The sequence below is a fragment of the Cetorhinus maximus genome, chromosome 27 (genome assembly GCF_964194155.1).
Source record: "Cetorhinus maximus chromosome 27, sCetMax3.hap1.1, whole genome shotgun sequence".
In the NCBI taxonomy this organism is placed as follows: domain Eukaryota; kingdom Metazoa; phylum Chordata; class Chondrichthyes; order Lamniformes; family Cetorhinidae; genus Cetorhinus; species Cetorhinus maximus.
In genome coordinates, this window is record NC_135905.1 from 27154243 (window position 1) to 27170044 (window position 15802).

The 15802-nt window shown below is 43.4% G+C and overlaps 1 protein-coding gene across 1 annotated transcript in view; it reads left to right on the top strand.

Moving 5' to 3' along the window:
• The window catches only part of unc5b (unc-5 netrin receptor B), a 230595-nt gene that overhangs the window by 181842 nt on the left and 32951 nt on the right, over positions 1-15802 (top strand). Inside the window, exons 6-10 of the mRNA XM_078530937.1 lie at positions 555-722; positions 2676-2840; positions 4579-4611; positions 6481-6675; positions 15092-15478. Coding sequence (XP_078387063.1) covers positions 555-722; positions 2676-2840; positions 4579-4611; positions 6481-6675; positions 15092-15478 — 948 coding nt within the window. The remainder of the gene's footprint in view (positions 1-554; positions 723-2675; positions 2841-4578; positions 4612-6480; positions 6676-15091; positions 15479-15802) is intronic.

Below are 15802 nucleotides of genomic sequence, written 5' to 3' on the forward strand. Positions count from 1 at the left end.
GGTCATACCCGTAAAACTAGAACCAGGCTGTTCAGGAGTGATATCAGGAAAAGAAAATTTCATACCAATGACACACAAATCTAGAAATTTCTTCCCCGAAAAGCTGTTGTGTCTGGGGGTCAACTGAAAATTTGAAAACTGATATTGATAATTTTTTGTTAAGCAAGGGTGATTAAGGGATATGGAACCAAGGTGGGAGTTAAGATACTGATCAGCCATGAACTAATTGCATGGTAGACTAGACTAAGCGCTGAATGGCCTCCTCCTCAACAGTATTCCTATGTTGAAGATATCACTTGAATAATGACCTTCTCTAGAAGTCTGTTTTATTATGTTTCACTTTGATACAAAAAAGGTTTGCAATAGTCTGCTGCTGGGTGGTTCAAATTGTATCTGATGATAACTGAATGACCAACCCCATCACATCAGGAAACAACTGGTGAAATAGCTGGCAGGCTTGTATTACTATTTTTAACCGTAGGGATGGGTGAGCTGTTCTCCTCCACTGTTTCTGCCGGCTGACCATCTTCTGTCTGATTTTCCCTCCGCCACAGTGAATGGTGGCTGGTCCACCTGGACCGAGTGGTCTTCCTGTAACAACCGCTGCGGGCGAGGCTGGCAGAAACGGACAAGGACTTGCACTAACCCAGCACCACTCAACGGAGGGGCTTTCTGTGACGGGCAAACCTTCCAGAAGATCGGCTGCACCACCATGTGCCCAGGTGAGTTGAAAGAAGTGGCAGCTCAGACAGTGGCCAGGATTTTCCCCTCGGTGATTTAGGGGTGGGCGGGGCTCCGCTCGCCGAGGGGAAAATGACGCAGGATGACATTGGGAGGAACCCCCGACCTCATCCCGGTCCCTTTAAATCTTCAGGAAGGCGGGCGGACAGCGAAATCAGCTGTCCACCCGCTGACCTGTCAATGGCCAATTGAAGCCATTGACAGGCTCATTAAGATAGTTAAATGCCCTGCCTGGGACAACCTTAAGGCTGGCCGGCAGGCAAGGAGCCCCAGCGGCCTGTGGATTATTAATGAAACCTCATCCACTGGTGGGATGAAGTTTCATTGCCGTTTTGTAAAAGTTTAATAAATTTTATGAGTTTGTTATCAAGATGTCCTATCTCATGTGACATTGTCACATGGGGGGGACATTTTAATAATTTTAAAATGTCTCTATTTTTTTGACTTTACTACTTACATTTCACTAAACTCCCTGAGACAGGACTTTGCCTCAGGGAGCAGTGTGCACATTGACCGATGGGGATTCCCTCCCCCACCCCGGAACAGGAAGCGCATAGTGCATGGCGCTTCCTGTCGGGCAGGCCGCTGGGTGGGGCTTTCATTGGCCCACCCACTCAAAATGGCAGCGGGCCCCGTTTCGGCGGCGGAGTTCGGCTGCCCGCCCGCCAATGAGAGTAAACTAACCAGGGTATTGATTCAAGAATACAAAGAGTGCTGTCATGTTTGTCGACTTAGTCATACACTAAAGAAGGAGCCCATTTAGCCCAACATGCCTATGTCAGCTATCTAGGGGTTGCCAACTGTGATTAAATATATTTCTGGAGGTTTAGTCATGACTTGCCCCACACTCCGGCCATTAGTTCACCAACACATCCATCTCTCCCCAGCCCCTTCCTACGCCAATTGGAAAGCAAAAACACTCATTACCCAATCAGTTAATGTTTGCACTGTCAGCCAATCAGCTTTTGTTCTCATTTTCAATATTCTTATATCTGGCAAAGAGAAATGTTCGAAAATGAAAAAAAACACAATCTTTCTCAACGTCCCGATGATTTTTCTCCAGGGTCGCTCACAGCAGTGTCCTGGCGATTGATCTTCAATTCCTGGAGACTCCAGGCCAATCCTGGAGGGTTGGTAACCCTATAGCTACCTGAGAAAATAACCAATTGGTCCCATGCCCCTGCTCCTTTCCTATAGTCCTGCAAATTTTCCCTTTTTAACTTCTCCACATCTTCCCCCAGCTTTTTTTTGCCAGTTATCGTAAACCTGGGCACTCTGATTACTGCCAATAGAAACAGTTTCTCTCTATCCACAGTATCTATTAGTTTCTGGTCGGATGCCAACTCCAACTTAATACCACTGTCTAGGAAATGGAGCTTGCCCTGGATTCCTTATTGGATTTATTCATGACTGTCTTATATTTCTGGCCCCTGGTTTTTGACACTCCCACAAGCGAAAACAGCTTCTGTACGCGATCGAACCCCTTCATCATTTTAAATACCACTATTAGGTCACCTCTCGGCCTTCTCTTTTCCAGAGGAAAGAGCCTGTTCAGTCTTTCCTGATAGCTATATACTCTCAATTCTGTTACCGTCAATGCACCTCCTTCAGCGCCTGTTCTTTTTGAGAATGTGGAACTCGCTGCCTCATGGAGTGGCTGAGGTGAACGGCATAGATGCTTTAGGTGGGAAACTTGAGGAGTACGAGTAAGAAAAGAATTGAAGATTAAGTTGACGGAGTTAGATGAAGAGGTGGGAGGAGACACATTATGGAGCATAAACGCCAGCATTGATCAGTTGGAGCAAATGGCCTCTTTCTGTGCTGTAAATTTAATGTAATCGTATGGAAATCGCACGTGGTTCAACTTGAGCAAGCCTAGCTTTGACTTGGCCTGTACTCATTCTTTTTTTTTTATCCTTTCTGATGAAATGCAGTGGACGGCGGGTGGACAGATTGGAGCAAATGGTCAGCTTGCAGTACCGAGTGCACCCACTGGAGGAGCCGCGAGTGCACAGAACCCTCACCCAGAAACGGAGGCAAGGATTGCATTGGCCTAGTGTTGGAGTCTAAAAACTGCACAGATGGCCTCTGTATGCAGAGTAAGTCTTTGGGGGGAAAAAAAGCAGATTGCCATCGGGTAGATTTCTCTTCTGGGGTGGGCTCGGGCAGCAGTTAAGGGCCAGTCCCATCACATGGCTGCTGTGCTTGCAGTCTGCTCAGGCTGCAACACCATACTGATTAACCTGGCACTCCCACTTGAACTGCACACATATGCCCTGTAACTTACAGAAGAAATACTGCATCCATAACTAAGAGGAGTGCCGCGATACCTCCATTTAATCCTGGTCACGATGATAGGAACTCACACTTAGACCTGAACCTCTGTAAACTGAGTGCGGTTGTAATGGATTCCATTCCACAATAAGGGTGTTTTCTATTCTCTATCTTTCTCTTTCTGTCTCACTCTGGCCATCCTTTCCTTTCCTCCATTCTCCCAAACTCAAGCTCCTCGGTTGATCCTCCTCAATGTTGATATTTTCGCCTGGGCAGGCTGCCAACAGCAAGGGATGGTTGAATCTCCCCTACCTTACCCTCAGTTGTGTCCAGCTGACTTGAACCCACAGTCTTCTGACCCAGAGGCAAATAAGCCCGACATGGTGGGAATAAAGTTTCCTCACCAAAATCAAGATCATTCCCGAGAAGCTGTGACACGCACTGGTCTTTATCCATATATAAATAGCCAAATCTTTGGTCAGCCCTTGTGTGCTCTAAACAAAAGTCTGAAAAGACCACAGTTGCAATACTTGTCAGGTCAAATTAGCTCTTGTTCCTGGCATTGCCAAGTAATAACCCCTCTGGACATATTTGCTGTGATTTGTCGAGCCAAAAACCCTCAGAGTCATGTTTTCGAAACATGAAACAGAAAACTAAAGGAATCTTGACATGTTCAATGGACCTGCAGTCATGCATCAGCTCTGGGGAGCAGCCTTGTCCCACTTCACACCCGCACACACAAGGGCACTTTTCATTCACAATGCTCAGTCCTCAATTCTAAAGCCGGTCTTGTGCTGCTGACTCTCCCCATCAGAAGCTCTGCATAGCATTCTTTATTTTATCACTCTGTACAGCCAGGAGACGTGGCCACAAACAATTATAAAAGGAGCTCTGGGGAAAGGGTCATGTGCCCCTCATTTATATTAAAAATAAATGAAGTGTATTCCCTGTTATAGCTAAGTCCACATGTGTGTTCCCATCCTTATAAGGATAGGTTATTGAGTACTTTTACATTGACACTGGGTTTCAGATGGCCCATGACATCTCTCACATTTCAGGACACCTAAAAAATGCTGAGTTGATGTAAGGGGAAGTCGATGACTTGACTTCTTCACACAAATGTCTAACATACCCTGTTCCTGTTACCTGTAATGTAAATGTCAATAAAATGCTTCATCCTGTTGCATGAGGCTAACTTCACATTGGTGATTGCAGACACAAGAGAAAGTAGCAGGACGCTCTTAATGTGTACAACAGAATTATAAACCTGTCTTAGGTTTCACGTCCCGGTAATAAAATCCTTTGTCGTTACCCTCACTTTTTTATGGCATTTTCACAACCCACCATTTTGTTACCTCCACACCCATTTTTATTCTGTATAAAATCACAAAATGGTTGCTAACAAATTTCCTGTGTGAGTGAGCGGTGCTCTTCCAAGTATTGACAGCATTTGAGTGCGTTCATTTTATTTATTTTCCTTAATTTTCTATTTTTTGTGTACATTCTAACAATTTCATTTCATTCTCCTTCCATGTTGATTTTACTTTTGTTTCTTTTTAACAGATAAAAAGCTATTAAATGAACCAAAAAACTCTAGTAAGTTCCCATTTCATTATTTCAAATTCATTTTTGTTTCTTTTGGACACGTGCAATACTCATTGCCAGTGAATCTCGGGTTCGTACAGTCCACCATGAATGTAGGCTAAACACTATTCTTCACATGAGTGGTAGGAGTTTCATAATGGGCCGGAAGGTGAGAGCTAATGGAAGAGAGAGAGTTTGACTTACCCAATTGCATGTCACTGTAATTAGCTGTAAATATCTTCATGATCATTGCTTCCCGGCAACCAGTCAATGTTACAGTGTGTGTAGGATCAATCTTAGTGTCTGTCTTAACCTGCTGTGAGTCATTGATCATGAAGTTAGGCAATATTCTTTTCTTTGAAGTTTTAGTGGAAACATGAACCCATTTTTTAAATGTACCTAAGTACGACTAATAAAACAGTGCTGAAAGGAAGTTGAAACAATTGCATTGTGAGAGTATGTTTGGGATCAACAGTGTGATTTCACGGCCCCATGGAGTGGCATCTTTCCGATCACAATTATCCACCATTTGTTATCGATGTTATTTGGGCGTGACTGTTCTGCCATGGTGCTCAGTCCCAGTTTCTCCATTGTAAAGCTGCCCGCTGCAAAGTCACACCCATGGCTACATGCTTTGACCATTGGAACTAGCGGCCATAAATATATATATATAAGAGAGAGAAATCTCTTCATCCAGAGAGTGAATAGAATGTGGAACTTGCTGCCCAAAGGAGAAGCTGAGGTGAATAGCATAGAGCCATTTAAGGGGAAGCTGGGGAAGCGTAGAAGAGAGAATGGAATTGAAGAGTTTTCTGATAAAGGTGAGATGAAGAGGGGCGGGAGGAGGCTCATGTGAAGCATGAACACCAGCATGGAGCAGCTGGGCTGAATGGCCTGGGCCTGTGCCACAAATAGTATAGAATGGATGGGATATTTGGAACTCCAGATTCCCTTCGCTATGCAGCATCACTGGAGTAACCTGAGGAAAATTGCCTTTGATTGGGTTTAAATAGGGACCGTCAGAGGGGTTAGACTAACATGACAAAGATCTAAATGTTTAATGACATAAAAGGCAGTTGCAATCACTTTTGGACTCTGGTTTTACTGTATGTCTAGGAGTTTGAATGTCTCACTGTAGCAGTGCGGTAATGATTATAACATTTGGTTTATTATTAGGTGCCCCTTTGCACTGAATGGCTATTGTACATGCAACAGTAGAATACTCAATGAAAGGAATCACTGAAAGCAAATATCTTCCATTTTCACTTTATCCTTACAATGCATGTGATTTTTTTTTTAACTGTACAGTTCTGGCCACCGTACTTAAGAAAGGATATGTTGGCCTTGGAATGAGTGCAGTGCAAATTCACCAAAATGTTGCTAGAACTCATAGAGTTAATTTATGAGGAAAGACTATATAAACGAGTCTTGTGTTCCCTGGTATATAGAAAATAAAAGGGTGGTGCGATTGAGGGTTTTTGGATTTTGAAAGGAATTGACAGGGTGGATAGGGAGAAATTTTTTCAATGGCAGGGGAGTGGGGGAGGGGGAAATCTAGGACTATGGGGACATAACCTTAAAATCAGAGCCAGGCCATCCAAGAGAGAACTTAGGAGACACTTCACACAAAATGGGGGTAGAAGTGTCCCAAAAAAAGGTAGGTGTTAGCTCAGTTAATAATTGTAAATCTGCAATGGATAGAATTTTTGCTAGCCAAGGTATAAAAAGGTAATGGAGCCAAAGCAATTGGGTGGGGTTAAAGTATAGATCAGCCGTGACCTCATTGAATTGCAGAACAGGCTCAAGGGGCTGAATGGTCACCTCCTGTTCCTATGCCTTAAAATACAGCCTTTACCTCTCGACCTTTCTTGAACTCAATAGCAATGGGTGCCTCTGGCGATGTTGCCTTGTACGCGGGCCTGGTGGTGGCTGTGTTCATCTTCCTGGTTATAATGCTGGTGCTCGGTATCATCGTGTACAAGAGGAGCTGCCGGGACTTTGACACCGACATCACCGACTCCTCCGCCGCTCTGACTGGGGGTTTCCAGCCCGTCAACTTCAAGACGCCTCGGCAGGGTGAGTAATCCAGCACCCGCTCTGCTATTGATTTGTTCCCACAATGGGAGTTGTGACGTGTTTGCTTTAGACGGATGAAGGACCTCGCCAAGATGCTTCACAGGTGGGGGTGGGGCGGGGTGGGGGGGTGTGGGTGGCAGACTGAAGTTGGAAAGAAAAGAAGAAAAGACTTGCATTTATATAGCACAGTTCACCACATGAGGTTAACAGACAAAGAAACGCGTTATAATGTAGGAAATCGGCAGCCAATTTGTGCGCAGCAAGATCCCACAAACAGCAACGCGGCAACGATCTTGTTTGTTGTTGATTGAGGGACAACTATGGCCCGGGACATCAGGGAGAGCTCTTCAAAATGGAACTGACTCAAACCCTTTGTGTCTGTTTATCTGTAAACAATCAAAGCTGGACATGACAGCAGAAGGCATGACAGCACTTTCATCCTGTCTAACGAGAATGACAACCATTGCTAAGCCTTATTCGTATGAGTGCTGACACTGGCTGGGACTGCACTGAATCTATCGCCGCACTGTTCAGCTGTTTTGATTAGATGCCAAGAGAAATGCAATTTCTAACAATGGCTAAAGTTACAACCATTTATTACACTGATTGATTTTTATAGTAACTAATGCAAAAGCAGGAAATGAAAAATGTTTGATATTTGACAGGGCAGTTTGTTAACTGTAAGACTGGCATTAGATTGAAATGGTTTTATACAAAGGTTTAGAGAGGTCTATGCCCAGCATTAATCATAGAATGATACAGCACTGAAGGAGGCCATTCAGCCCCTAATGCTTGTGCAAGCTCTATAAAGGAGCTATCCCTTGCTCTTCCCCATAGCCCTTGAAATATTTCTCCTTCAAGTTTTTATTCTTTTTGAAAGTTATAATTGAATATTCTTCCAGCACCCATTCAGGCTGTTAAAATATTGCAGTCTCATCCTCCTTTCTCCTAGGTACAAACCAAGCAGATTCACACCTAAATTGCCTAACTGGATTGGGGCCTGCCTGGATTTAAAGGTTTGACTCAGTGCACCCAGTGTACTGGCCGGGTCCTTCAGCAGCCCCTCGCGTTTTGGAAACTAGCGGGGGGGTGGGGGTGCTGGGGAAATCCACCCTTTGTTGCTAGGCCCTTGGTTACCGTGCTGTTTTGTTACAGCTCCCTTCTTATAGCCATTTGTCCAGTGCTGGGGAGGGAAAGGAGGTGGAAAGGAAAATTCCATCTCTCCCACCTGATGTCCTTGGAGGGGCGGTGGGGTGGCCCGAGAATTCACGGGACATCACAATGACCCAAACTTCATGTGGCTTCACCTCCGCTTTCTGTGTAAGAATTGAATGTCATCCCTGCCCCCAACCAACAGGAACGTGGTGGAGGCAAATTGTCCCCTTTGTTTTGTTCAAGAGCCAATCGCATTATCAGCGTCTGTCCGATGTGACTACTTTGCTCTTGAGTGTACACTGGCTAGGCTACATCTTGTGAAGGAATTTTGTTCTGATCTCTGAGGGAACTCTCCAAGCCCTGGGGGGGGCGGTGATGCATGGAAGCAAAGCAGAACTGACTGCATGTCTTGGGGGAAACTTGTTCTGAGGAAAGGTTGCAAAAGCTTTGTCCCTTCAAGCTTGAAAGAGTGGGAAGCTCTGTACACAAGCGTATATAAGATAGGAAGCAGAATAGAGAAGTTTAATAAAGGAAGAAAGGAAAGACTTGCACTTCTGTCGTGCCTTCACATCCTCAAGACATCCCAAAGCTCCTAACAACCAACTAAATGTACTCACTGTTGTAAAGCAGGAAATGCAGCAGCCAATTTTTGTACATCAAGATTCCACAAACTACAGTGTAATAATTCCCAGGTAATCTGTTTTTTTAGTTTCTTGAGGTATAAATATGGGCGCTTGGAAAACTGCCTGGCCCATCCTCGAACTAGTGCCTTGGGATCTTTTCCACGCACCTGACAGAGCAGAAAAGGCCTCTGTTAGGTGTCTAATCTGAAAGATGGCACATCAGACTGTGCAGTGCTCCCTCAGTACTTCACTGGGAGTGTCAGCCTAGACTTTGTGCTCAAGTCTCTGGAGTGGGGCTTGAAGCCAGAACCTTCTGACTCAGAGACAAGTGTGCTACCCACCAGGCCACGACAATATAGGAAGCTATACCAACATTTTACAAATCATTGGTTGGGCCTTAGCGAAAGTATTATGTCCAATTCTGGGCACCACATTTTAGAAAGGAGAGAATTTTAAGTACCTGGACTTAAAACAGTGTGGCTAAGCAAACTTTGTGGGAGCAAACTTGAGTGCCTGTTAACATCCACTGTCCAGGTATTTGCACTAGTGTTATGACACAGCAGTTGGTAAAAGCAGAGTTATTTAAAACCCCAGAGGCAATCTTTAAACAACTGTCATTACCTATATTTTCAATTGATATGTTTGAGATGCAGCTCTGAATTCAGGGATAAAAACCACCAAGCCTCAACAGGTTTTTTTAAATACAAATTAAACATTTATTAATTTAACAACAAACTTAAACACATACACATGCCTACAAATTACTACCATAATAACTTTTAAACAAATCCCCAAATTAATCACTCCCAGGTAATCTTCTCCAATCTTAACCCATAGACTTAAATAGACACTGGGCAAAGCATATTTTATCTTACAGATTCAAAATGAGGTTCCTTTCAATTTGGTCCCTTCGTACAGGTGTAGGCTTACAGGCTGCTTAGATCTCACATGCCTCTGACTCCCACACAAAACTCTTTCTGTATATACCTAGCCTTCCCTTTGAATGTAAATTCTCATTGTATTACCAGGCCCATTGAACTCCACCTCTTCTAACAATAGAACCCCTTTAATAGCACCAATTTTATTATTAATATAAACATATTGCTTGGTGTCTCCTAGCTAGGTGCAAGATTTCACCCCCAGTCTTTGAATGGTTTATTCAACAAAATGCAAATGTACCCTCTACTGTTTAACATCTCAAAACTACAATACATTAAAGCACCCAGACTAGCTGGCTTTAATCCAATTAAGACACACACACTCACACCCATGGACACAGACCCTACTACAAGTCCAATTTAAAATAATTTCCAATAACATTGTATACATTAATATCTTCATGACAACTAGAGCTACTCTGACACAATCAGACAACTGAATATCTGTTCCCTTTCTGAAAGGCAGTAAAAGTTCTATCTGGACATCGCTAAAAACTATTGAATCCCAACTCCCATTGCCAGTAACTCTTTTGAGAAATTTGAGCAACAGGTGAAGCTAGCTGTTTCACGCTGCTACTATACAGTATCAACACGGGTGGTATTCACCACTAACAGGATGCTGCCGTCAAGCCAAAAATACATTCTGCCTATCACACAAATGAATAATGTATGAATTTCAGTGCCAGTGTGATGCTAGGTATGTGGGCTGTGCATCCCAAAGACGGACAGAATGTATCAAACAGCACTTGCTGTTCGCAATGTGCAAGGTCTCAAGGGCAATTAGGGATGGGCAATGAATACTGTTGTAGCCAGCAATGCCCACATCGCATCAATGAATAAAAAAAAAGGTACAGACCATACCCAACCAGCCCGTGCTTGCAAAATTCAAAACAGTGTCCGACATTGGCTATGATTCTGTGATTGGACAACTTTTGCTAAAATAATCCTCAGTGTGCTAAGAATTACTCTGACAACCAATTTAAGATTGTCAGTCAGGTTCACAATGTGGCGCATTTACATGTACTGGAGGCTACATATATTAATATACAGGGCCCTGTTCTTTACAGGCAGAGAGAACATGTACACACATTGCGCCTCTTTCAGCTAAATAATTCAAGTGACAGCCGTTCACTGGCTCATTTCTCAGGGCTATGCCTTGACCAATCAGAGTCAAACTGCTTGGTTTAAATTTCAAATAATGCTTGGCAGTTAACTGTCAGTCACAATCAAGGGTGCATTCTCCATGGTAGCACCTATAACAATCAGAGTCCGCTTGCCAACCAATCAGCAATCTCTTCTCATACAGTTTAAATGGTTGTTCCCCTGACATTTGGTATTCTTGTGAATTGTCCTGATGAGTGCAAGAGGAAAAGCTTAGACAAAATGTCTCTTTTTTCAGCAACACTGAAGTTCTGTATTACCAAATGACTAAATAAGATATAGGACAAACAGAGTACAGGACAGCCTTATCCCCTGCTTTATAAAACTCATAAATAACGATCGAGAATTTAATGAACTCAACCTGATGACATCTGTTCTATGGACTTTAATATAGAGTTCAGTGTGCAGTGGACCTTTCATTTTAATGCTGTAAATTAAACAAACCTGCATTTTGCAACCTATTGTAATCATTTATATACTGAAGTGATAATAATTGTTTAATCCTTTTATTATTTTATACTTTATTTTTATTTTAATGATTGTCCATAACTTTGTTATGGATTATAATTATTTATTTTATTTGTATCATCACCACAATTTGGCACCTGTTGCCATGAAGATTTTTCAATAAACCTATTATCCATCTGTCTATCTACCTGAACGACCAGATGGGATGGCAGTTTAAATTCAAACCCAAACAATGCTATCTCTAAAGCAGGCAGGTTTGCTTCAGTTATGTGCTTGGCTGTTGCAGGTGAGCTTAAACCCAGAGCTACCTAACATTCAGCGAGTATGCTACTTAATGAGTCAAATTGACACAGCCATAGCTTATTATTTAAGATTTAGCATACCATTAAGGAAAGCATTGAATAATGTGGCTGCACCTTTAAAGACATCACCCAAGGATGATAGTACCACCTTAGACAGCACACAGATGACCCCCAATTACTTAAATTTCCATAATTCATGAAAATATGTTTGAATCTTGCTGAAAAGAGAGACATGTTGCTGAGGCTTTTCATCTTGCACTCATCAGGACAAATGCAAGAATATCAAATTTCAAGCGATCACAACAATTTATACTGTGGGAGAAAAGAGTGCTGATTGGTTGGTAAGTTGACTCTGATTGGCTGAGATGTTTCCATGGAGAAAACAAGGGGAAGCTAAAGGTTCCCCAGGCTCCAGGGTAATTAAAAAAAAAGGTGTAAATCTTGAACATATTTCTTATGTTTGCAGAGAATGGGTCCCTGTGTGTGAGTGTAGCAAACGTAAAAGGGCCATGTCATGTGTTCCACTGATTATCTTCCATTGGTTGTTAGTGTAGCTATTATCAGGATTATTCAACAAGTGCTGCCCAATCATGGAATCACATCTAACAGTAGAAGTTATGTTTGAGTTTTGTGAGCGCAGGCTGCTTGAGTACAGTCTGTACTCTGCCTATTCCAAATGACCAAAGGCACAAGCTCTTTGTTTCAATCAGCCAATCATTGGGATGAACGGCCTATGTAGCACTGAAATTCATACACAATGTTGCTCAATTGTGTGGTAGGCAGAATGTCTTACTGGACAGATGGCAGCATCCTATTAGTGGAGAATACCACTCACGTAGCCACTACACAGCAGCGTGAAAAATATATTTAATGGACTGTCACTGCTCTCCTGCACACAGCATCATCTGTACTCAGTTTTGTGTGAAATATGTGCCTTGTCTCTTCTGTAATTGTCCTGATTGAAATTACAGAGTTATGAAATTCAGGCTGTGAAGAGGATTGCACAGATTACAAATTTTAGTCCCAGTTCTCAGGAATATTAATTCAGGTCCATCATTCAGTGGTTAGGTAGCTGAGCATGAATTGTGCAAGCCATGGTGAGGGTTTACAATGTCACTGTGGTAAGGGGGAATGATATTGAGTGAGAGCACGAAAACACACACACACACCATTTAGACTAAAATATATCTTATCAATACATGACTGGTGCAGAACATGCCCTATTCCACTCTTGAGGCTTGTTTTACCGGTATAACTCAAGCGACTGTGCCTTCATGTTTTCCAATGGGAACATTGATGCCACATCAGACTCTTGCCCCTACTCACCCCCATTTTTCTTACTGCTCTATAGTCTGCTGAAACCTGGGCACAGACCGTAGAATCACAGAAGGAGGTTATTCTGCCCATCGTGGCTGGGCTCCCCCTTTGTAAGAGCTATCTAATTCATCCCACTCTCCCCTACCTTTTCCCCATATCCCTGCAAGATTTCTCCTTTTCAAGTATATATCTAACTCTATTTGGAAGTTACCATGAGTCTGCTTTTGCCGTCCTTTCAGGCAGCACATTCCAGATCATAACAAACTCATTGTGTAAAAGCAATTCTCCTCACCCACCTTCCCCTGGTTCATTTGCCAATGATCTTAAATCTGTGCCCTCGTCTAGTCTATTAACATAGCTCATAACTTTGAACGCCTCTATTAAATCCCCCCAAAATCTTCTCTGCTCTGAGGAGAACATGGTCAGCTTCTCTAATCTCTCCGTATAATTGAATTTGGTTTCAGCATGAAGAGAAATTGATAAAAATGGTGCAAAGTCAGCACCAAAATCAACAATTTTAATGGTACCTAACTGTCACTGGCAACTATGCAAAGAAGTCCCCCCTCTTCCCAACCTGGAAATCATATAAATTTTATTATAACCCCACAAATAAAAACGTGTTGGAGTGTCGCAGTGCCTCCTGGTTGGCAAAGAATGCCTGGTCTTCATTAATTACAGGCAGTATGGATTTCACCTCTGCACTGATGGCTCCTTTCCCCTGCTGTGTTCTTTGTTGAAGGTACTAAATCTTCCTGCGGCCGTTACTCTGCAGACAGCAACTATTAGCCTTGTCAATATTAGAACAATTACATGGAGGTGACTAACTGCTTCTTTAGAAGTAATGTTCTCTCCTTTGTACGTGTGACTTAACAGCTTCCCCGAGTAGAGACAACAGGTAACCTGGGTGGTGGGGGGGGACATTTCTAAAGGTTACAAAAATGGAAACAGCAGCTGCCCTGGAAACTGGAAACCATCTGCCATCTCAGCTGGATAATAAAGATCCCACGGCACTATTTCAAGAGGAATAGGGAAGCTCACCCCAGTGTCCTGAGCCCAACAATGATCTCTCAACCAACATCTTGACAAAACAGCGGAGCTGGTTATTGCTTCATTGCTGATTGTGGGAGCTTGTTGTGTGCAAACCTGGTCTCCCGAGTTTCCCTACATCACTGCAACGCCGAAACTTCAAACGTACCTTATTGTCTGTAAAGCGCTTTGGGACATCCTGAAGTTGTGAAAGTCGCTATATAAATGCAGGTCTTTGTTTTACGGCTGCTGTTAAAACTGAAAGCTCCTCTCTTTCTCCGGTGGGAATTTTATTTCATGGCTGTCTCGTGTTACCCCTGGATTTTCCACTTTGATTTGGTAAAGTTATGATCAACCTTTTGTAAATTATTGTTTAGGCCTCAGCTGGCACCCAATTCTGGGCATCAGAGATCAAGAAGGATGTTAAGGCTTTGGAGTGCGTAGAGGAGGTTTAGCAGCATAGTACCAGGGTTGAGTGATTTCAATTACACAGAGAGATTAGAGAAGATGACCATGTTCTCCTCAGAGCAGAGAAGATTTTGGGGGGATTTAATAGAGGCGTTCAAAGTTATGAGCTGTTTTAATAGACTAGACATGGGGAAGCTGTTCCCACTGGCAGGAGAGTTGGTAACCAGAGGGCACAGATTTAAGATCATTGGCAAATGAACCAGGGGGCGTGGGTGAGGAGAATTGCTTTTACACAATGAGTTTGTTATGATCTGGAATGTGCTGCCTGAAAGGACGATGAAAGCAGACTCATGGTAACTTCCAAAGAGAGTTGGATATATACTTGAAAAGGAGAAATCTTGCAGGGATATGGGGAAAAGGTAGGGGAGAGTGGGATGAATTAGATAGCTCTTACAAAGGGGGAGCCCAGCCACGATGGGCAGAATAACCTCCTTCCGTGATTCTACGATCTGTGCCCAGGTTTCAGCAGACTATAGAGCAGTAAGAAAAATGGGGGTGAGTAGGGGCAAGAGTTTGATGTGGCATCAATGTCCAAAGGAAACCTCCCATTGGAAAACATGAAGACATGGTCGCTTGAGTTATACTGGTAAAACAACAAGCCTCAAGAGAGGTGGGGGGGAGGCAGTGGGAGGGTCAGAATCCAAAACTAGAAGCCATCTATATATGATAGCCAATGATAAATCCAACATGGAATTCAGGAGAAACTCCTTTACCCTGAGCGTGTGGAACTGGGAGTACTTGAGTTGAATAACCTTGGATACATTTAAAGGGAAGCCGGATAAACACGAGGGAGAAGGAATAAAAGGATATGTTGATGAGGTGGAATGAAGAGGGGCGGGAGGAGGCTTGTGTGGAGCAGAAATGCTAGTATAGGCAAGTATAGGGCTGATCTGTGCTGTAAATTCAATGTTCATTCTATGTAAATCTCATTGTATTTGCGTCTCCTCCTGTATTCCAGATAACTCACAGCTGCTGAACTCGTCGATACAACCAGACCTAACAGCCAGCGCTGGCTCATACCGAGGGCCCATGTACACTCTCCAAGACACGGCTGACAAGATCCCCATGACAAACTCTCCACTCTTGGACCCGTTGCCCAGCCTGAAGATCAAAGTGTACAATTCCTCCACAACAGCCTCTGTGCTGGTGAGGGGGATGGATCCTCCAGGCAAGTCCCCATCAGGGACATACCCAGGGGGCAACAGCAGGGACAACAATGTCGCCATGAACATGAGGAACAAAGTGCTCAGCTCACAGCACCTGGGCACCATGCCCAGAGATCCCGGATACAGTGCCAGCGGGACCTTTGGCTGTCTGGGTGGACGACTGATGGTGCCCAACTCAGGTTTGTGACTTCAACTTGCCTTCGAAGTATGGGCTACAACAACAACTGGCATTTATGTAGAGCCTTTGAACACAGGGGAAAGTCCCGGGGCAAATCACTGGAGTGCAATTGGACCCTAATTGACCAACCTGAATAATGAGTTGTTAGGACAAGTCATTAAAAAGTTTAGGTCAACGAGAGAGGTTTTTAAGGAGCACCTTAGAGGAGAAGAGCAGACCCGATGGGCCGAATGGCCTTCTTCTGCTCCTATGTCTTATGGCCTTATAAGTATATTCAAGGCTGAGATAGACAGATTTGCTTTTAATCAGGGAGGCATTCCAGAAT